Genomic DNA, 23554 nt, shown 5'->3' on the forward strand with positions numbered 1-23554 from the left:
ATAGGAATATATAGCCAGCTCCTTAAACGGATTAGATTGGAGACTCTGATGGACCGCCCAATCCAGCAGCTTCTTCCTCTCTCCCAGTCCAATATAAACAGCTAGTCAAAGCAAACAAATGCCACTGAGAAATGGGATCAAGTACTTGGCACTTTGGAATCTTACCTACAGCTAAGTCGGGATTTGAGTTTGGAGCAGGGCAGGGGGTGCACATTGTCTACACCAGAGTGATTTTGCCAACTTATCCCACTGAGGTGGGGCTTCACAAGACACCTGAGCAGCATATCTGAATAAAAATTTCCCCTTCTTCTCATCTGCATATGGCTTGTGGCCATAGTGGAAGCATCTCGGTCAACGCTGTACAGTTTCTGACTAGCAAAAGCGTGCTCAACACAGGTGCAGCAGCCTACTGACACAGTCGACTGGTGTGGCCAGTCAGAAGCTACACACCTGCACAGTACTGACCCAGGTGGCCTTCTGCCCCAGGACACCTGGAAGGAAGGGCACAGTGCCCACTTCCCCTAGCCTGGGACTGAGATGCTTTAAATGTGTGTATGCTGTCAAGTCTCTTGGCCTTGACCCAATTGACTTTTGCTCCTCACTTTTCCAAAATAATTTATATGCTGCATTATGGCTTCGAAAGGAACCCCCTAATGGTTCATGTCAAAACAAGATAAATGTTCTATCTATCTATCTATCTCTATCTGCACATGCAGTAAAACAGAGGTCTTGCCCAGGGAAGTCTCTAATATCTTGCACTGAGTTTGGGATGTCTGAAATCACTTAGTGGTTTGTAACCAAACTGAAATACATTAGAATGATGCCAAATGCTTTCTTTTTTGATTATAAGGATACCATGCAATAAAAAAACCCAAATAGCTAAGAAAAATATGTTGAAGAAGGGGGCTCCAATCAAAAGCTTTGCTTCAGTTTTACATGTTTCATGGGCATAGCCCAAAGTACTGAAATACTTTGGAAGAAAACACACACACGTATAATCAAGCTAATAATCTGGTTGATCACTATTGAAAACTGGATAGTGGTCTGATGCAGTAGGATTCTTTCATTTTTTAAAAAAAGGTATAAATTTTTCTTTTAAATATCTATCTCAACATTTTATAATACTCTGCAATACCGTAATGCTGCTTCTTTTGTTTACAGAATCTTAAGTTTCCCTTCATTTGACTTCTCTGTTTCTGAGCATCTTTGGTGATAGACTGATCTATTAATTGGCTGATATATGGGGGGGGGGACTGAAGCTAGAAACTATATTTTTAAAAAAACCAGACTTCCAAGTTAGCGATGGGAATCTATAAAACGGCTACAAATATAGCTAGAAATGCAGCTCCTCTTGTTCAAATTCTACTGCATCTCTAAAATTTTATAGGGGGTTCTATGTATGACTGTAAATAAGCTAGAAAATAATGAGCTGTCACGGAGGACTATTGTTTCATTTTGCAATTTTCCTAGACAATAAATAATGTGTGGGCCTGCTAAAGCATAACCAGCACTTTGCTGGTAGGCTAAAAAACAGACAGAGATCCACCTGTGTGTTTCTGTATGCGACTGAGGGAAATGCTAGCAGTCTGGATGCATAATAAGGGCAAGTTAGCCCACGGGTGGTGCTGTGGGTTAAACCACAGAGCCTAGGGCTTGCCAATCAGAAGGTCGGTGGTTTGAATCCCCGCGATGGGGTGAGTTCCCATTGCTCGGTCCCAGCTCTTGCCAATCTAGCAGTTCGAAAGCACATCAAAGTGCAAGTAGGTAAATAGGTTATTGGCCTATTTGGCCTACAGCAGGAAGGTAAACGCAGTTTCCGTGTGCTGCTCTGGTTAGCCAGAAGCAGCTTTGTCATGCTGGCCACATGACCTGGAAGCTGTACGCCGACTCCCTTGGCCAATAACGCGAGATGAGCGTCACAACCCCAGAGTCGGTCACGACTGCACCTAATGGTCAGGGGTCCCTTTACCTAGCCCTGGAGTGCCTGGGAGCCAGATTGTCCGGGGACCCAGAAGACATGATCCAGTCTGAGTCTTCTGGAAGAAGACAGAAGAAACCTTCCCATTACAGGAGGCTTGTCCATCATCAAAACCATAGGCTATGCAGCACCATGGCTTGCTCGCCTCTTCCCATTGCCCTGTCTTCCCGAAATTGCTAAAGACGACAGCTTTTCCAGAAAGAAGGGAATAAAAGCTTTACTTCAGTTGTGCCCCCTAAAAAAAAATACAAGATTTTTCATGACTGAGCACACTTGTGGGGAGGTTGTGTGTATTTTGTGAGTGCAATAGGGTCATCCTTGGGATGGGCTGCTCAGGCTGCCATCAGGGCAGGGTTTGGGGTAGAGGTCCAGGGCCCACTCAGCAGAATTTGCGGAAAAGTCCCAAATGCAGCAAGATTGACTTGGGAGGTTCTGAGCTTAAGTGAGGCAACACTTTACTATCTAAAGCAGGCATCCCCAAACTCGGCCCTCCAGATGTTTTGGGACTACAACTCCCACCATCCCTAGCCAACAGGACAAGTGGTCAGGGATGATGGGAATTGTAGTCCCAAAGCGTCTGGAGGGCAGAGTTTGGGGATTCCTGATCTAAAGAGTCCCCCACTCACCGAAAGAACACAAAGCCCAGAATCTAAAAGCTGCACCTTCCTAACAAGGGTGCATGATGGTCCTTGGCAATACTGCAGTGAAAGTCTAAAGGGGCAGAGAGGGGCCCTGAAGACGCACAGGAGCGCATGACAGCTGCACTGCTCACTTTACCCTCATGCTTGACTCTACGCTGTCAGGAGCCAGCTCTTAGCAGGACTACTTATCCGAAACATTGCTATGCCTCTTCTGCCCAGAATAACACACATTTTAAAATGCAATTCCAACCAATTTAAAATACAATCCATCAGCCATTTCAGCCACAACAGCCTCCAGCTAAAATGATCCGGCCCCGCGAAACAGACCAGCAACCAGGCTCCCCAAAGGGTTGTCAAAGAACAGAACCGTTTCACAGCCTAAGGCAGAGAAGAGAGAAACACCCTCTGACCTCAACAATAAGTTGTTCTGTAATGGGGATGGGAAACCGCAGGCCTGCGTGCCAAATGCATCTGGCCCTCAAGACTCTTACCACGCTGCACCCTCTCACCAGGCACACCCTGTATTTCCCCCTCCTTCAGGGGTTTTGCCTGGCTAGATCATGTCTCTGAACGCTGTAATGGTTCCTGCCTGCCTGGGTGAAGGACAGTGTGAGTCAAAGTGCTCTAACCACTTTCGCTTCTGCCACCACCCACCGCTGGATGTTGCCTAGAAGGCAATGCAGCCCTCAGGCTGTTCTATAACCTCGGGGCTGCTGCAGGTAAGGCTCTGCCCCTGGCAGCCAACCTTCACGAAGCGCAGGCACACAGAGGAAGGTGTGGTCTCCTGAATTCACAGGGCTGAAATAGGGAGAGGCAGCTCCTGAAGGCCATGAAAGATGTCAAGGTATGCACAAAATGCCTAAAAGTGGACCTAAAAGCATCATTAGGATGCAAGCAGACAGTTTGCATCCCCTGAAGTTTCCGAGTCACTTCCAAGGGCAGCCCCATACAGAGAGCATTACAGTACTCAATCTTACATAGGTATGGATGAAAGAAGCAACAGAGCCTATGCAACAAATATTGTTGTTGTTTAGTCGTTTAGTCGTGTCCGACTCTTTGTGACCCCATGGACCATAGCACGCCAGGCACTCCTGTCTTGCACTGCCTCCCGCAGTTTGGTCAAACTCATGTTCGTAGCTTCGAGAACACTGTCCAACCATCTCGTCCTCTGTCGTCCCCTTCTCCTAGTGCCCTCAATCTTTCCCAACATCAGGGTCTTTCCCAAGGATTCTTCTCTTCTCATGAGGTGGATCAATGCCTTGTCGTGGCGAAGGGGCTTGAATAACTCAGAAGCTATGAGCTATGCCATGCAGGGCCACCCAAGATGGACAGGTCATAGTGGAGAGTTTTGACTAAACGTGATCCACCTGGAGAAGGAACTGGCAAGTATCCCTGCCAAGAAAACTCCATGGACAAAGACAACAGGCATATGCAACAAATATAGCTGGTAAAATGTCAATCTTGGTCACAGTGGTCTCCAAATGTGGTACTTACTTCTATGTAAGAGATTTTGCCATGTTTATTATATTCACTACCTATGTTTTCCATGCAGAAAACACATGACAGAGCCTTATGGGTTTCAGCTGTATTTATTACACATTCTCTTTGCTGCAGGCTGAAGCTGTACCAAACACCTACCAATTCACTTTCCTGAAGCTTGACATCCATTTATTACAATGGATTCCTTTGCTTACAGGCTCGGTGCTCTCAAGTGTAATCACTATTTGCCTCATGGCGATTCTGAACAACACCTGTCCGCCCCGGTCTCCTGTTAGGAACAGAAGCACACCTAACACCTAGCCCCCTAGAGAAAAGGAGCACTTCCTTCTGCTCTCATTGTGTGCGTCACAAATAGCTTTCCCCAAAGTTGCCTCACGAGAAGGGGGCCAGAGATTTCGAAGCACATCTGGCCACTTGAGGCCCCCAAGCCCTGCTATCTGCCATGCAGATCCAGAGCAAACTCTTTGGCACTCCTGTCCCCAGCCGGCCATCCCTTGGTTGCCTTCGATTGGCAGAGCGGCCTGTTAGTGGCATGCTAGCCAGCTGCAGGCTTGCTGTGTTTTCATGCTGATTCTCCTTAGAGATGTCAGCTGCCACAATGTGTCAATTTCTGCTTCACGGAGCTGGCTGGCTTATACAGCCAGGAACAAGTTTCTGCAAAAAAGAGAGAGAGCGTGTGCGTAGCATGACATGATGCCACTTCCTTAACAAAAATGAAAACAGTTGCTAGCAACATGATAGGTCAACCATGCTGAGATTTCACAGAAGGCTGCCTGGTTGGGAGAAATAATGGAAATTTTTGCGTACCAGTAATGCAACCGAGCTCTTGGTTAGGATGCAGATGTGACACAAAGCACACTCAGCAGGACTTCAGAATCATGGAAATATCAGGAACACAACTTGAGTGTCGAACCAAAATGGGTTGATCATAGTTGTTAAGGTTCTTCCCATACCACAACCAACCCTTTTAAGTCCCCAGGTCCACAAATGATCTGTCATCTCTTTGTCTCACATGACTTCTGTTCAAGCCAACTCCTTCCACAACCCCCTCACGCACAAAACCCAGCCCCAAAGGTTGCAGAACTTTCAACTGAATGTATTTCCGGCTGAATGGCAGGAGCTTCTCCACCCAAGGATGCCAAACTGAATACAAAACTATTTTTCACCCATACAGACCAAGGGGAAATGAAGCCTACCAGGGAATCCACTTGACCTGGCATATAGCAGAATGCCAGTTCTGGTGTTTGAACTGTATTCTTCTACATGCATGATACCTCTACAGTAGGCTTAGTGGCAACATTGCAAACATTTATTAGCCAACCAAATAATAAGAGGGCACTCAAGATGTTGCCAACATTCTTAAAAATTCATGTTAAGTTTTCACGTTATCCAGAACTCCTTCTACATCAGGCAGTATGTTACCAAAGCAGAGAGGCTGATGGGAAAGGCATTCTGGGGCACTTATTTGTCATGACTAGCTGTAGTAATTGTCACCGGAAGAGCATCTATGTTGCATGTGGAATTCCAATACTACTACTACTACTACTAATAATAAATAATTTATTATTTATACCCTGCCCATCCGGCTGGGTTTCCCCAGCCACTCTGGGCAGCTCCCAACAGATTTAAAACAGAATAAAACATCAAACATTAAAAACTTCCCAAAACAGGGCTGCCTTCAGATGTCTTCTAAAAGTCAGATAGTTGTTTATTTCCTTGACATCTGATGGGAGGGCGTTCCACAGGGCAGGCGCCGCCACTGAGAAGGCCCTCTTACCTGGTTCCCTGTAACCCCACATCTCGCAGTGAGGGAACAGCCAGAAGCCAGGCTGCACACCTGCTCCTTCTGGGGTACAGTTACCCCATTCAGGAGCAGGGAGTCCCCCACACCCACCTGCCCTGTCCCCCCAAAACAGTACTTCTGTCTTGTCAGGATTCAACCTCAATCTGTTAGCCGCCATCCATTCTCCAACCACCTCCAGGCACTCCAGGAATGCCCCTGGTTCAATCTCCAGCATTTCCAGATAGGGTTCTGAGTGCTCCCCATCTGAAACTCTGCAGATGGACCAATGACTCAGTGTAAGACAGTTTCCTATCCACCTTAAAAATAACCATAAAAATAAAAAATTAACAATAAACCAGTGAGCATGAAATTATACTCGCTAATCATCTGATACAACACAGTATTTAATGGCTCTAATCTTTGATTTTCTCCAATAAAGGATGGAAAGAAACCCTAAATCTTAAGCACATCAAAGCTTCTTTCAGGTTTCACAAGGTATTTCTCATCAACACATGTCACAATCAGTCTGCTTATCCCCAGCAGAGGGACTCCATCTTTATTATAATTTTTCATGACACTCACTCTCTTACTTGTTTTATCTAACACGCTTTTAGGCCAGGGAAGTTGAGGACAAATTGGTCCATGTTTTAACATGCTGCCTACCCTCACAGTTTACAGAGACTTATAAAGTGCTTCTTTGAATTTCTAAAAGATATTAATAGTTATGCAACCTTGCCTAGAGGTTTGCATTGCCAGTGTGTGTTTTCTCTTTGACAGCCTCAGGTTGCATCTCGTCTCCCTTGCTTGCTTCCAGTCATAAAGGAAGGAAAATAGTTACTACAATTCAGGCATCCAAATATGTAACTTTCTTTAATCAGAAATTAGAACCACCACTGAATGCAGAGCTTGTGCTTGAGGGCAGCATGAGATGTAAATTCACAGGACAAATTAAATGGGTAAAATTAGTCAACTGTGCAAGGGCTACTGTGGGCTTTATGCATCATACAGTTCTGACACTTTTCCTTCGTAGGTTGAAGTCTTGAGCATACTTGCCAGGTAGCAAATGCACTCAGTGGATTGGTTAGTAAAGCACCAGTGTGATCCAGTGGATATCCAAACAGACTTGATGCTTGCAGCAGAGCTGGCCCTATCATTAGGCAGAATGAGAGGGGCAACTCAGGCTGCAGTTGCTGAGGGTGTGGAGTGGACAGAGCTGTGTGTGCCGTGTAATCTACCCTGCATTCTCTAAGCTACTCTGCTGTGCAGTGAAACCAGTGTTGAAGTCAAGTTGCAAGGGCATAGCTTCTGTATGTGGAATGGGCAGGGGTGCCACCTTGTTCTTTTCCTCAGGCAGCAAAATGTATTTGGCTGGCACTGGCTGGGAGGACTGCATCCCATAAGAGTCTAAGGCTTGCCTAACTGGATCAGACTAAAGTCCATTAGCACAGTGAGTCCATTACCCACAGTGGCTAGCCAGATGCTTTTGGGAAAACCACACACAGATAATTGTGGTAGTCCCCAGCTCTTATTACCCCCCCCAAAAGCACCTGGCATTCAGAGGGATGCCCATATATGCTGGTCTGAGCAATTTGGCAGAAGGTTGGGATAAAAACGTTGCCAGCCATGGGTGGAAGAGAGAAGGCTTACTGTGTATAATTCCTGGGCAGTTTTCAAAAAGGCTTGATTAATTTCAGAGCAAGGACCAGGGTCGTGAGATGAGAACCTACCAGTGGCCAAATTCTGCCTCACCAGGCACTCAAAATGACAGCAGACATTTGTAATATTGCCCTGAGCATCATTAGTTCACAGTGCCTTTCCTAACTCAGATACAGTTGTGTGGCCTGTGCAGGATCCTACAAATGACAAGTCCAGTCTGTTTCAAGAAGATACTCAGGAAAGTGTAAGGCAATGAAAGGCAAATAATCCAGCAGCGGCTGCAACTGAAGGGGGATGCATACAGACATTGGAAATAAAATCAGTGGTGACAGACAACAAGGCTCACTGCTGCTCTTTACAGTTCTTCTCCTCTCATAAGGAAGCAGCCAAATCAACCGGACAGCAACTGCCATTGCCCTTCGTCTGGCGCTTTGCAGTGGCATATAGATGCTCTTCCAGAGAACTTTATCCCCCTTCACAAAGGCTGTTCTTTATCCCCCTTTCCAAAGGATTGATGGTGCTTTACAAACTATAACCAAAGGCCATGATCCAAAGTACCTCCTAGGTGTGTGCAAGTGAGCCTGCACATATTCTAAGGTTTGCTGTACTGAAACTACACCTCAAACACCCAAAAGGGTTGAAATTGCCCAGCACAGAAGGCTGTGCTCAGAAAAAGAGGGACCTCAGATATAGCCATGCTGTGGACAGGCTCCTCCTTGTTAGCCCTTTGAATCCAAGCTATAGAATAGGAAAGATCACCTAGTGTCGCCCCTTCTCCCAGGACTTTGTTCCACTTTTAACATGCATCACATTCTCTCTTGTTTATATACGTGATGCAAAACCATCATTAGAACCAGTGGGGGTTTTCAGGGGGTACTCAAGGGTACACAGTACCAGCACCTCTTTTTTGTTGTTGTTAAAAAGTGTGGCACTTACTGTAAAAACCTCATGGCAAGTACCTGCATCTATTTTTCTCAAGGGGGGCGGGAAGCACTAACCAGAACACATTAGAAAAGTAGATCTGTAGCTATGATATACACATGTGTTGCTCAGGTGAGAAACTGAGACTATAGATTACAGTATTATGGGCTATATGTTATGAAATGGGTGGTTAGCCAGTTCCATTGGCTGGTGTGCTGTTGTAAACCAAAGGTAGACCAATGTGCTGGGCAACCAGACTTGGCAATGTGCAGCTCCTTCACCAAAGCACAGCATTCTGCAGAACTCTGTGAGAATAAAAACCTGGAGGTAAATAGGAGGCTTATGGTTTATGGATTGAGGCCTAAAGAACCAAGACAATCAAGAGTTGGGTGGAAGTAGAGACACATCTGGTCCAGCATCCTGTTCTCACAGTGGCCTACCAGAAGCCAGTGGGAAACTCGCAAGCAGGACCCAAGCACAATAGCACTCCCCCCCACCCTGTAGTTTCCAGCAACTGGTATTCAGAAACATTACTGCCTCTGAAAGTCAGCAAGAAAACAATACAGAACTGGAAGCCTACATTCTAATATAGCTGCCCTGTCATAAGGATGACAATAGCCCTGTGGGCTGATAGGAGTATGCTGCCGATTACCAAGGCATTATTGTGTCCTAGAAAGGAGGCGTCCTGACAGGTCTGCTAGTCCCTTCCAGCTGCTCAGCACCCAGTGGCCGAGCCTACAAAGCTGACATGGCAGCTATGACAGGGGGCTGTCAATGGCGCTTAGTGTTAAGGCGCAGCTGGGCAAGGTTGCTTTTAACTTTGAGAATTAGCCCTCAATTTGGCTGCATTAATAGGCAATGAAAACCAAGGATGAAGAGGGGAAGTTTCTGCAGCTGCTGCCCTCTCCACTTGCTCTCTGGGACAAATGCTACAGTTACAGTAGGACTACGAGGACTATGGGGAAGTAGGACTAGAGGAGAGAATGGCCATATGTCTCTGGAAGATGGGCTGATAAGGGAGGCCAGATCTCCCTTATTTGAATGAACAACACAGCCCCAGGGGATGAAGGATGACCCTTTAGAGTACTGTACTACCACCAACATAGACCCTGTAGGTCTGGAGAATCCCTAATTTGTGAACAGGCAGGCATATGCTCTGTTATCAGTCTCACTGCAGACTGCTGCCTGGTGATGGGAAGTGCCGCTTGGAGGCTGGCTAAGCATATTTTATTGATCAATATTACATTATATGTTGTTATCTTTGTTTCGTTGACTTTTTTCACTCCTAGAATGAGGTATCTTCAGACAAAGCTATCTGCTTGTTTACTTTGGGAGTCCCTAATTTATAGCCAGGCAGGTTCATAGTCTGTTACCAGTGTACTGTCTAAGTATAGGAAGTGCTGCTTACAGGCAGGTCTGTAGAGTAGTGTTTTAAGTGCACAGCAAACAGAAAATGGACTTATTCCAACTCATAATGGTAGATGTCGATGAGTGCGGCTGCTTGATAAATAGTGGAGCCTCAGGGGTATCATTGTGAAATGGAAATCGCTGGCATTGTCCACCATTTTGTTGGAAAGGGAAGTGGTCATGCAAGCGTTTTCAGTATTTCTGTTCAGAGAACAAATCACAATGTTGTTGCTTTATGAAGACACAATGAGGCTTAAGCCTTAATGCTTACAGAAAAGTCACAAGGCTGTTTCATCATGTGGGTAGGTCAACTTAGGCTGAATTTATCTCATCAAAATTGCAACAAACTGATAATGTCAAATTGTTCTAGATCAGAATGCTACTATCACTTTTATTTCTCCACAGCAAGCCTGAATTTTGCTAACACGACCTACAGGTCAGTGGCAGGGTGAAATTATTTAATGTACCTTTAGAGACTGCACCAGGTAACTGTGTCCCAGCCTTTAGGCACTCTAAAAGGTTGATCAACTCTAATGTGGAGCCATATGTTGCTGCTTAAGGAGTTTCTGCTTGAACTAAAACAGCAGGGGAGTTAAGACGAACTATTCCCTCTAAAGAAAACCTAGGGGAAAATAGGCTAAAATAGGACTCACAAGAAACTTAATATTTGAAATAGAACTACAGTATAAATTTGTTCAGTTCTCAGTGGACAAAACTAATTCCAGCTTCAACCATGGAGTGAAGTCCAATTCTGAAGATGATTATGAAGTCATTCTCTTTTATTGTTTATTGACAAATTATCCTTGCATATTCTCATTCTTAGTAGCAGAGCTATTTCTTAATTTTAAAACAACTGATTTTTATTTTTAGCCTCCCCGTTTAGCATAGCAATACTAAAACAATCGACATACTGTAACACACAAATAAACACCATTAAGATGCTTAAACAAGTTCTATGAATTATTCAATAGCTGCATAGCTCAAGCTATTAATAGCCAGTCCAAATACTGATCGTCTGGAAAATGTTTCTAAAAATTAGGTAGGTAGAGGATTTTCCAACATGTTTGCATAACTGCTACTCATAAGTCTTTTCCCCTGGTCAGGAAAAAAACGGGGGGACATCAAACCACTACAAAAACTACAACACTTTCCGTTTGGCACCATTTTGGGGTGGGATTCAATCACATAAACAGCAAATTCATGTTGCACAATGATAGCCGATTGGGAGGTGCTGTGCTACAAATCTACTTCCGCAAAAGTGACAAGAAAAAAATGCACTGGGAAGTGTGGGATAACACTTTTGATGCAATGTCATCTAACATCCCTGCAAACAGCTTGGAATGAATGCTCGATAAATAGCTGATGTTGCCCATTCTCATTGCAAACAAATCTGTTTATTGAGCATTCATCCTGGAAACACACACACACCAAACAGCAATAAAGCAAAATAAACCACCTCCAATCATAGAACTGTATAGTTGAGTGGGACCACAAGGGTCATCTAGTCCAAATCCCTGCAATGCAACCCACCCACCAACTGTTTTTTTGCTGCCTCATGTTTCCATGGTGCCATGCTAGGTTGGTGCTCTTGCTTGAGTCATCAAGATTACATTGACTGAATTACTTCCTTAGAAACAGAGTAATTTCCAAAGCACGCATGCAAATTAGATATGCAGCTCTCTCTGTATTAGGAACAGCACATAATTTTCTTGAAACAAAGCAAAGCACCTCATGCAGCCTTCCATTTACTTCAGCACATGTGCACATGCAAAGATGGAACCAAGAGGGACTAAACCAAAACAGTGCAGTGTTAGTTAGTTAATGCAGCATTCTGGTTGATTTTCATCAACCGTGCCTAGAAATGCTAATGATTATGTGTATATAAATGCCTTAAATAAATAAATGAGGAAACCCAACTGTTCCATTACTTCCAGTAGCACCTTAGAGACCAGCTAAGTTTGTCATTGGTATGAGCTTTTGTGCGCAACACAAAACTTAGATCTCTAAGGTGCTACTGGAATGGAATTTTTGTTTGTTTGTTTGTTTCGACTACACCAGACCAACACGGCTACCTACCTGTAACTGTTCCATTACTGGCACTCTAAGGCTATATTCAGTATATAATGCAGCTTCTATTTTGCCATAGCCACTTGGGGTGGAGGTAGACAAGAAATGCCCTATGTAAGAGTTTAGGGTTTTGATAAACTGAAAAGAAAGTAAATGGCCTAAAATTAAGCGCAAACGCACACACCCCCCAGTCATTTTGAAATGACCAGGAGTGGGAGAAAACTGCAGTGTGTGTGAGTGTGTTGTATTCAATCTCTTCCCCACCTCTCTCACTTTCTAACCCTGTTTCTACTCAGGGGAGTGTTTCTAGTACAGTATTAGGGTTCTCCGGTCACCAGCATGATCTGTGAGCTGCTCTGCTTCTACCTCAACCACTACCATGCACACAATTTCATAGGCACCCCATGCGCAACTTCGAAAGGAACAGCCAAGCGACACAAATCCAACTGAAAACAAAACGGCCCCCTTCTTCTTCTTCCCCTCTCTTACCACTCTTCGTCTGTCGAGGTGCAACGAGCTCCTCCAGGGTGGAAAGGAGCTCCCTCCACTAAGGGGCTTGGGCCAAGCCAGGCAGAGCCAGCGGGGAAAGAAGCAGTCTTCTCCAAGAGGCCTCCAAGCAGGAGGAAGGAAGTGAGCTCCTTTCTGGCCCACAACAAACATGGCCGCTTCCTGTCTGCCTGGTGTCCCTTTGAAACTGCTCCCTCCTGCTCGCCTTGCTCTGCCTGCTTGCCGAGTCTGGGCTGCCTGCTGGTTCTCCTTATGAGAAAGAGCGTTTCAGGAGCTGCAGACGGCGTTTGCTTTATTACTGAGCAAAACCCGAGCTGCTCCCCGTTTTTGACTTCGGGAGGGAGATGTCACGGATCTGTTTTCTAAATGTTACTGTAGGCACCTGTGTTGGAAGTTTCAGACCCAGCTCTCTGTTGCTTCTTAAGAGCACCTGCACTTTTTGCATTGCAGCTGTTCTATTTAAAAATAAAATAAAATGCAATCAGGTCCATCCACAGGTTGAAGATAGTTGATATAATTTTTAAAGGGTAATTTAATAGACAGCAGGTGGAGAAGACCTATGTGTATTTGTGATGATGTGATTGCCCACCTGTTTTTAAGAGAGTTGATTGTTCTGGAATGTGGAACAGATCTTCAGAATTTGCAGCACTGCCTCCAGCTTTGGAACTTCTTGCTTGCATGTACACAGCCACAGGTCTAAGAGGGGCTTCTTATGTTCTTTCCCAAAGAAGTAGGAATGTTACAAGCAGCATAAACACAATGTGAGATCTAGGCAGCTCTCTTGCCAAGACAATTTGATGATTTCCTGGGCTGGTTTCTGTAGGTTTAGCCTGTGGACATATTTTGCACAGCGACTGTGTGAATTATAATTCTGACAGCACCTTTTCATGCTTGGTTTGAAATGGTTATCACTTCCAGTAATGAGAGTCGAGATATTTTCCTCTCTCTCTCCACCCACTTGGTGCCAGTTCACACATGACATATTATCTACAAGAGTGTGGCATGTGTGTAATACACTGTTGTGGGAAGGTAATGCAAGTTATTTGTTGGAAAAGTGCTACCACCAGTAACCACATGTTACTAGTGGCAAAACAAACACTTGTGTGATCATCACATGTACTGGTGCACATGGATCCTTCACTCTTTACGGTATATCATTGTACTTTCAGTATTTGTAGGGGAAAGATTAAAGCAACCTCAGGTAGTGGTGGAAATGGAACTGAAAAGCAGGACGTATGCACTGAAAGCTTGGAGGGTGCTGCAACACAGACAGTCCCAGTACCTGGTATCTCCAGATAGGACTGGAAAAATCCCTGTCTGAGCATGCTTCCAGTTCCACATAAGGGATTAATAATACAAATTGGATATTTGGACATCACCAATGAATTGTTGGCAGCAGGTTTTTTTTTAGGGTTTTATACAGAAAGGGTAAATCCGAAATAATATGGGGGTGGGTGGGATGGAATAGGAGCTGACATTTTGATGCTGATCACATCATGTGGATTCTGTTGAAAACTTGTGTACATGAGCAGCACCGATCTCACAATAAACAGCTGCCTGGAAGCACACTAAAACCACTGCCAGACCAAACTAAACTAGATGGACCAATTATTTGACTTAGTGCAAGGCAGCTTCCTGTGTTGTTAAAAGCTGAAGTGGAAATTTACAGGTTCAGCAGTGGCTGCCTTTGGATCCCTTATTCAGCTTCCTAGAGTCCCTCCAGGAAGGACAGTCAGTGAAAATGAAGGATGTTTTTGGTTATTCATGGTGCATTTACTGACTCCAGGAAATTTGTTTGGGTCAGGGCCCGTCTACTCCCTGAAAACCAGAGCCCTTCACTGCTGTTAGCCTGTAGTGGTGCTGTTTTGAGAAGTGTGTGAGGCTAAATTAATGGGGAACTTGAAGGAATTCCATGGGGTCAGATGTGGGAAGGCTGGGAGGGGGCAGTCAGGTTGTTCACCATGATTTAGGAAGATAGGACAGAAGACCTCCAAATACCTCATGGTTATACTGTACAATTACATGATTCTGGTGACAAATTAAGCGCACCCTGCATGCAAAAAAACGGAGCCTGCTCTAACATTCGAGCTATGAATTTGTTATAAATACTAGACAAGATTTGGATCGGTTTTTAAAGTCTGTACTTCAAAATGAAAGTTTACTTTTATCAACACCCCCTCTCTGCAGATTTGATTCTTAACTTCGTTTCACACATCATCTTCTTCCCACCTCATTGTAAGTCTTAGGGGCCCAAATAACACTGGTGGCTTGGTTTGAAAAACCAATACATTTTGTTTGTTAATTTAAACTCCCCCTCCCTGCCCTGCAGTACAATCTGCCAACAGAGGGAAGTTACAAGAGCCGGGCACCTTCTGGGAGTTACAGAGAGCAATATGCTTTTGCCTTCTAATGTGAGCCAGTCTTCAAGAAGGGCAGGTGGTTATACTTTGCATTGTGCAAAGCAGCTGAGAGGCACCCAAGCTCTCTCTAGTAACCAGCCGCGGAGTGAGCTGTGTTCAATGTGTGCTAGTGCAGTTTCTCTCTCTCCAGGGGCTGGGGATGGATTTCAAGGACAGCGCTCAGCTGATTGGCCCAGAGCATCCTTCGGTCTCCTGCACTCCTCCCTCCACACATATTCCCCACAGCAGAGATTGGAGGAGACAGTAGAGACTGTGTGTGTGTGCAGTGTGGCAGGAGGGAGTGTAAATAAATGGAAAGATGAGCTGGGATGCTGTGCGCACAGCAGCACTTCAGCCGGGAGAAGTTGATGAGCAGAGTGTGTGGAGGCGAACTTGCAGAGCTACTGGGGAAGGAGACGCTGCTCTCTGAAGCCGGGTCACATAAAGACCAGGCACACATTGCTTCATCACACTCTGAGGACTTAAAAGCAACTTGTCTCCTCCTTCGCCCAAGCCAACACATCCACACAGAGAGGCACAGAACCATGTCTTTGGCAGTGAAGGAGAAGAGTCAAGTGCGCCTGGTGTTTCTGGGTGCAGCCGGGGTTGGCAAGACGGCCCTGATCCGGCGCTTCTTGCAGGACACTTTTGAGCCGAAGCATCGGCGAACAGTAGAGGAGATGCACACCAAGGAGTTTGAGGTGAGTGGAGCCACCATCAAGGTTGAGATTCTGGACACCAGCGGCAGCTACTCCTTCCCAGCGATGCGCAAACTCTCCATCCAGAACAGCGATGCCTTTGCTTTGATCTATGCTGTGGATGATGCAGAGTCCTTTGAGTGTGTGAAGACTTTGCACGAGGAGATCCTTGAGCTGAAAGAGGACAAGTTCCCTCCCATCGTAGTGGTGGGCAATAAGGCAGAAGCCGGTGGACTTAGACAGGTATTGCCTGAGGACGCCCTTTCCTTGGTGGAGCTTGACTGGAACAGCCGTTTCCTGGAGGCATCTGCTAAGGAGAACGAGAACGTGGTGGAGGTCTTCCGGGAGCTGCTTCATCAAGCCAATCTGCCCAGCCGGCTGAGCCCTGCCCTCCGCAGGAGACGGGAGACATTCCCTAAGGAGCCCCCACTGCGGCCCCCCATGAACAAAGCCAATAGTTGTACTGTCTGTTGAACTATGTGAGAATGATAGCTGCATGGATTTTTGAGAACTTTGGTGACCTGAGTTTAGAGATCAGGTTGCACCTGCCATAACAGCACTGTGGCACTCAGTCATTTTGGGGCTCAGGAGCTGTTTGTGAACCTTGATGGCTTGTCGTCGTGACTTAGTAATTTCAGCTTTAGTGCCCCAAAGTCACCAATGTTTGTGCCCATTTCATGTATTTGATTTTGAGTTGCAACCCAAGAATTGGGAAGCCTGTAACGCTGTGCACAGTGTAATGTCTCTAATTCTGGCCTGTTCTGCAGATCCAAGCTGTTATTGTATAAATTGAAAGATATGTCCCTTAAGTCATGGAAGTGAAGGATGGAGTGAAGGAGTGAAGTGAAGGATGGATGGCCAAACAGACCAGTTTTTGAGGCAACATGGCTGATGTTGACAAGGCCCATAGCATGAACTTAGAAGGCAAGAATTTGAGGACTCCTCTAGGAAACATTTAATTCCTGGGACACCTACTTACCTTTCCCTGTTGCATTGATTTCTTTGAGTTTTGAGTGACTGAACAGACACGGTATGCTTGAAGATGGGAAAGAAAAGACATTTTTGGTGCCTACTGAACATCCAGTGTGTGTTGCCTACCCCCAAAATAGTGGGTTTTGGTTTTTTTTTTTTGCTTCAAATGTGTGCATTTACCATTTGCATGCATGTGCTTTTGTGCAGATTTTGTTTAAACTGAGCTCACTATTGTATGAAGCACCTCTGCATTGTGGAAAGATGTACATGTCACCCAGTGGGGTCAGTGTGTGCCTGAGTAGGTATGATTTTAATTTCCAACTTTTCAAGGGTTGTAACTAATAAAATAAAACTCAAACACCACCCAAAAGAGTGTTGTTTATTTTATTTTGCTGCGAGGCTTGTGACTGGAAAACCCACACTTCGAGTTCTTGTCACCTGGTTGTTACATAGCCTCTCTTGCTCCCATGTTCTGCTTTATGCTTTTGCCTTCATATCTTTGTAGGACAGCCACCCTGCTGAGTTTCTGTAGGTTTTTATGCTCTCGTGGTTTTTATGACAGACACTGTAGTCTGGGGGCAATATTGTCAGATTTGTTCCTAGGAGACCATGGCTCAAACTCCTCCTGAGGCATAAACTCACAAGTTTAGCCAGGTCAGTCCCTCTCAGCTGGGCTCAGCTGCTAACACCGATTCCCTTGCATTTTCTGTGCTGTTGGTGAGCATTTGAATCTGCATAAATGTGACCCAGACAGTTCTATCAACACAATTTTCTGAAACTTTATTAGCCAAACATTCTAGCTGCTGCTGCTTTCAAAAAAACTGCTTGCCTACCCTCCATCTAAATAGCTCTAGGTAAATGGTATTTTATAATTTAAAAAACAACAACCCAAGTTTTGGTGATCCCCAAACACATTTATTTACTTTCCATATTTACAGACTGTTTTCACCATAGATGGTCACAAAGTGGTTTACATAACCATCAACAAAGTGATCCATACTACAATGTTTAAATCAAAAAGGTCAAATGAAAACGTAGAAGGCAACTTACTTAAAATTCCTGCTGAAATAGAAAGGTCTTCGTCTAGCACCTGACATTCAACATGGGGGGGGGGCTGTCTGATCCGTATGGAATGCGTTCTACAGCATAGTCAAATGTGTCCATACTGTACCATGCGACAGTGAGATTTGTCTGAACCCAACACAGTGACAGGTGAGAGAAAAAAATATCCCAGGTTTGAGGATTTTTTTGCTTTGTTTTCCCCAACCCGTGCTGAAGAGGGGTTTGGTGTGGGGATGTAAACCATGGCTCCTTACTATAGAGGAAAAAGGCATATAGCACCTGCTTCTCACAACTGCAGCTTTGTGTCAGTGGTGCATTAAATCCATTTTCTTCAGGATTTCACTCCCTAGCCTAGAGTACCTGAGAAATGCAGAAATTCACCATTTAAGCAAACAACCTGATTTCCCCCTTTAAATATATTGAGTACTGATTTCAGCCATGACTGTGAGCAATCCTTGGTTGCCTCGCCTTCCTAAATTAACAAGAGAAAAGGTGTATCAGTCTCTCTCTCATACACACAAACATGCTTTATTAGGTCAGAAAGTGGAGACGACATAAAACTCAAGTCAACTACACCCTCTGCTGGCTTTATCTGAAATTGTTAGTTCCCCAATATCATTAGAGGACCAATTCAATTTTTTGTGATCGTTTTATAATAGATAGTAGCATCTCTTGTGCTAGCACAAATCTCTGACAGTTGTTGACAACCATCTGCCTCGAGAGACAATGGAGTGTGTCTCCGAGGGTGAACACAAACCACTGCAATAAGCAGCACCGGTGACTCCCCCACAGTGCAAGCCTGGGCAGTGTATATGGGTTGCCCAGATGACAAGACCCTCCTCCTAGCCTCGTTTATGTGGTCCATAGGAAAGCAGAGCAGTATGTTTGGCACCAGCTTGGCTGCAGGAGTTGCTGGAAGGAGGCATACAAGGCGCCAGCCAACCATCTTAGGGACTCCACCCCAGATTTGTGTAGGGTTTACTCCTTAGCCTTTTCTTCCCTCGACGATATCTTGCAAGGCAGCAGAAGTTTAGGATCAGAGTTTTCCTTCTTCTAGATCGGCTACTTTCCCAGATTGTCAAGCCGCATCTGCGCCTCACTTCCTTCTATAGCATGTGTAGAATCCACCTTCTTGACCATTGGACCCACTACTGGTCTCGCCCACTCAATCTGCCAGAGCCTGTCTTTGCATGCAGGGGAAGTCCCTAACTTACCGAGGGTTTGAGACCCATCGGCTACCCTCACCTGGTTTAGCCGGCCAGTCGAAGCCATTTCCAGGGTGTGGCTGCTGTTGAATGCTGACAGCTACTAGGAGCCACAGGTGAGAGCTGCATGCCAGGCGCAGCATCCCGTCACAAGAATAGGATGGGTCCTGGAAACAAACATCTCGGATGTCAAAGGACAAGCTGTGTAGTGAAGAAGCCAGCCACACCTCTGTGGGGAGGGAATTGCAGAACATAGGAGCTGCTGCAAAGAATGCCCTTTCTCGGACCACCATCACCCCTAATACCTGGGTGCATCTGTAGGGAAGGAAATGGTATTTTGGATATTTGGGGCGTAAGCCCATTTATAGCTTTAAACACTACCATGAACACTTTCAATTGAGCCCAGAAATGAACTGATAGCAAATGCATATGAATTGTAAAAGGAACACATACCCCTGTAACTTGGCCACTTTGTTTTGGACCAGTTCCTAGTCATCGTCAGGGACCAGTTTCGGACTAGTTGAAGTTTCCTAGTCACCATTAAGCACATTGCAATAGTCCACTTTGGAAGTTGCCTAAGCATGGAGTACCATAGCCAAGTCACCTCTGTCCCAAAGGGGCCATAGCTGGTGAACCAGCCATAGCTGGAAATAGGCACTCCCCTCCAGACTTGCATTTTCTCACCCCTGCTTTAATCAGTAGGCTTTGATGCATCAGGTTCCCCTCCTTCCCGCAGCCAGCTACTTTCCCTGCCTCTGGGTCCAGAGAGAAAGGCCATTCCTGCGAACAGGCCTTCTGCTCACTTGGCCTGCTCCCTCTGGGCTGGAGGGATTGAGCTGGTGGGAATGGCAAGAAGAGCATCAGCAGAGATAAGCAGCTCTGCTGATCAGTAGGGGACCCTCTGTGGAGTAGGCTTTGGCAGGTCTCCAACCATGGCAAACCCTGCCATACTTCAGTAAGCACATGCAGGGCTTTTCTTCAGCCGGAACTCACCAGAACTCAGTTCCAGCAGCTCTCAGGTGGGCACCGTTGCCATTATAAGAGAAAAAGAGAGGTGTCCATGGCGAGTCTGGCACTTCTTTTCCTAGAAAAACAGCACTGAGCACATCTGAGTACATAAATATATGTACATTTACATAATAAATCAGTTAAAAGACAACGAAAATGTGTAAATTAAAGGGCAGAACTAGCTAAAAAAACATGATTAAGTCTTCAGCCATGCTGTACAGATAAGATTACATGTAGATAAACCTTTATACCTGCAATCTCTTTAAGTGTGCAGAGTGCTTTACAAGATCAGCTCATTTGTTTGTTCCACCATCTCTGAGATAGTCTTTAATATTTCTCTTTCTACAAGAGGGGAACTAAGGCAGAATTAATGTGACTTGTCTCTTCCTACCCTGTTCTCATTCTGAGCAGTTTTATATATCCAAATTTTATATATTGTAATATATAATCTTGAGATTGGAAATAAATTGCTTGTAGCATTCAGCCCGATAATAAAATACAAAAATAACATGATCTGAGAACATTACTCTCTCTGTGTAGTAGTGAAGCCTATGGCACTGATTGGCTGAGCTGGTGTGATGACACAGAATGTTCAAGAGTATTCCAATTGATCAGTAAACTTACCTGTATGTAGATTATCTGGAAGGAATTCAGGTGCTGTGCTAAGGCAACCAGCAATCATTTCATCAGCACGTTTCAGCTTGTTCAAAAGGAACAATCCCGCCCCCTCTTCCACTGTCCCAAGGATTCCCCTCCCCACCCTACCCAAACCAATTTTGTTCAGGGCTTCTGCTGATGAGACTCATTAGATGACTCCCACCCTCTGAAAGGAAGAAAGATGGTTTTGGCTGGAATTAAAACTTTGCATGGGACCTAGCTTTTGGAAGAAGTTTGAAAAATGAGAAATGGGTACAAGTCATAGAGATGCTATGTAGCAGAAAAGGCTATGGGCAGAGAAAAAGGAAGCTGGGGGAAGTGTAGGTTTAGGAGGTTTGTGGGAAAGAACCATATTCTTTATTAATGTGAACTAAGCAGCCGGGTTCTTTATGGTGCATGCTTCTGTTATGTTTTTAATACTGTATTTTTAAATTGCTGCAACCCATACTAAGACCTTATGGTGAAGTGTGGGTGAGAATAATATAGACATCCAGGCCTCATTTATGGGATTAGTTACGGTATATCATGATGTTGCAGGTTGAAATGTTTTACATATTTTGTCCTACCAAAAATACATTTTAAAAAATGGATCTGTTAAAAATGGATTTCAAAAAATGGGATACAAAGTGCAATGTCTTTTCAGATCACCCAGAACGTTGAAATTTGCTGCACACATAGCTAAAGACAGAGTCAGAGCTAGAATGTCTGACAATGGGAAGTTTTTGCACCTAACAACGAAAATCTGGAACATGAAGGTAGTTTATCTAAGAGAGCAGCATTCTAGGACAGAGTATGCTGAGCCACATGTGGGACAAGCTGTTATAGTGTGTACACTCTGCTGCCTCTTCAGGCTTTGCTCGTGTGGTAGGAAGAGGCCAATTTACTATTATGATTCTGATATAAAAGGCATTTGGGCCCCACTGTCTTGACTCACAGAGGCATTGAAAATAATTTGTTACCTCCAGGGCCATCTCAAGCATGTCGGGCGCCCTGGCGCGGAGATTGCTCCGGCGCCCTCGCCCTGGTGGGCGCAGCAGCACGCTGCGCCCCCCCTGGCGCCCCGCGCCCCCCAGCCTACCCCTAGTTACCTGGTTACCCTGGTTACCTATGATTTAGCAGTATGAAACTTGTTTGATGGCTAGTCCAAGGAACACTGAACCCTCCGCTCCAGAAGGCTGCAAGTGGACCTGCTTGCAGTGGCTTGGTACACAAGTAGTTCAAAATTTCCAGAGATTTAGATGTGTTATCCTGTAGCAGAAAAAACCAACAAAGAGACTTGTGGTGCCTTAAAAACTAACCAATTTATTATGGAACAAGCTTTCATGGACTAGTGTATTTAACAGTGGTAATTCACAAGTCCCTAATTACCGCTGTCTGTACTTTTCCTCAGTTCATTTCCCCTTGACCACACTTTTTACAATCCTCCACCCAAACATATGTATATACATACCTGCAACTCAGGATAACACTTCATTCATCCAAAGTTGACTGTAGTCCACAAACCCTTATGCCTTGATAATTTGTTAAACCTTAGATGCCATAATTTGTTAAACCCTAGTGGCACTCTGATCCAAAAGGGGGCTTTTTGCACACCTCTCCTTCAAAGGGGGACAGGAAGTGTACTCCAGAGACATTAAACACTTCCAAACTGCCCCTAAAGTTGACAACTTTTCATAGGAACACTAATACAGTACAGCTAATACAGCTCATTGTTCCAATTTGAGACAAATACTGCCTTAATAGTATAGAGGGAAGTTCACAAGTGGGATTTGATAGCAATCAGTATCTATCACCAGCTAAGAAAAAGCCCATTTCTAACTGCTGGCACTTTTAGACTGTCGAGCAATAGGCACCACCATATACTTCTCAAATGCATTAGACACCAATTTATGCTAGTGTTCATCACACCATCCTGTGGCAGTGAATTGGCCACTATGTATTGCAATAAGCATTCTATCTTAGATTTCTTTTAATTTTTCGACCATTAATTTAATGGATGGTGAAATTCTGAAGGGGCATGTTGTTTTTCTTGTCAGAAAACAACTTATCTTACAATTAGCCCACTTCATAAAACCTAGTAACCACACATTAGCTACTTAAAAAAATACTTTAGTGCTCTGTAGCTTCCACTCATGTGGTGAAACCCAAGACTGCACTGCTTCCTGTTTCTCCGTGCTGCACTAGACTCCACAGATAATCAGAGACCACAGGCCACTTCTCCACGTTGGGGGTAAAAGCTCACCAAACTCTAGCCCTTTAGCAGTCACTGGGAAGCCCCTTCAGGTCCCATTTAAATGAGATGCTCAGAATGTGTGAAATACCTGTACAGGATTCTGTGCAGATCAGTCACATTTAAAGAGTTCTGAAGCTCCTATCTTAGCAGCATTTACATGCAAACACAGATTCCCATAAATTACATACTGTATACTTATTTAAATATGCATATACTTTTGGCAGGATTCACCTAACAAACCCCCTCAGCAGAAGCCCTGAAACTCCATTTGAAACACCTGAGATCTGCATTTTTCTCTGGTCTATGAGAGTGAGTAGGAACATCTGCCTATAAATGTACTGATTTTCTGAAAACAATGTCATTTTCCTTCCATTGTCATATATTATTTACATTTATTGATTCACTTATATCCCACCTTTCCTTCAAGGAACTAAAGGGTGGCTGAAATAGAAGATTCATTTGTGCAAAACGCTATCGCTTACTTGCTCTGTGATGCATTGTTTGCTGACTTGCAGAGGCTGTAAGAAAAGTCTTGCTTAATAATTATTTGAGCCCACAGTTATTAGAAAGCCCCCTCTTGTCCAAATAGATCTATGCCTCTCAAAGTGTGAACTACCTTAAAATGCAATCTTGTACATGTCTACTCAAAAGTAATCCCCGCTAAATTCAGTGGAACTTATTCCCAGTTAACTATGTAAAGCAGGCATGTCAAACCTGCGGCCCTCCAGATGTTTTGGCCTACAACTCCCATGATCCCTAGCTAGCAGGACCAGTGGTTGCGGAAGGTGGGAATTGTAGTCCAAAACATCTGGAGGGCTGCAGGTTTGACATGCCTGATGTAAAGGATTGTGGTCTCAGTG

The 23554-nt window shown here is 44.7% G+C and overlaps 1 protein-coding gene and 1 long non-coding RNA gene across 2 annotated transcripts in view; one reads left to right on the forward strand and one right to left on the reverse strand.

Moving 5' to 3' along the window:
- Window positions 1-12628, reverse strand: part of LOC148686805 (uncharacterized) — a 31984-nt gene extending 19356 nt beyond the window's left edge. Inside the window, exon 1 of the long non-coding RNA XR_015948048.1 lies at window positions 12443-12628. This is a non-coding gene — a long non-coding RNA (uncharacterized LOC148686805). The remainder of the gene's footprint in view (window positions 1-12442) is intronic.
- Window positions 12629-15109: 2481 nt separating this feature from the next.
- LOC118079878 (ras-related protein Rap-1b-like) lies at window positions 15110-16889 on the forward strand. The gene has a single exon (XM_035104571.3). The coding sequence runs from the start codon at window positions 15189-15191 to the stop codon at window positions 16029-16031; it is 843 nt and encodes a 280-aa protein (XP_034960462.1). The 5' UTR covers window positions 15110-15188; the 3' UTR covers window positions 16032-16889.
- Window positions 16890-23554: the final 6665 nt, after the last annotated feature.

Source organism: Zootoca vivipara, chromosome 2 (assembly GCF_965207765.1).
Source record: "Zootoca vivipara chromosome 2, rZooViv2.hap1.1, whole genome shotgun sequence".
Classification (NCBI taxonomy): Eukaryota; Metazoa; Chordata; class Lepidosauria; order Squamata; family Lacertidae; genus Zootoca; species Zootoca vivipara.

What these genes read in the sequence shown, in the direction of transcription:
- LOC118079878 (XM_035104571.3), top strand. Translation starts at nt 15,189, where the DNA reads ATGCTGTGCGCACAGCAGCACTTCAGCCGGGAGAAGTTGATGAGCAGA.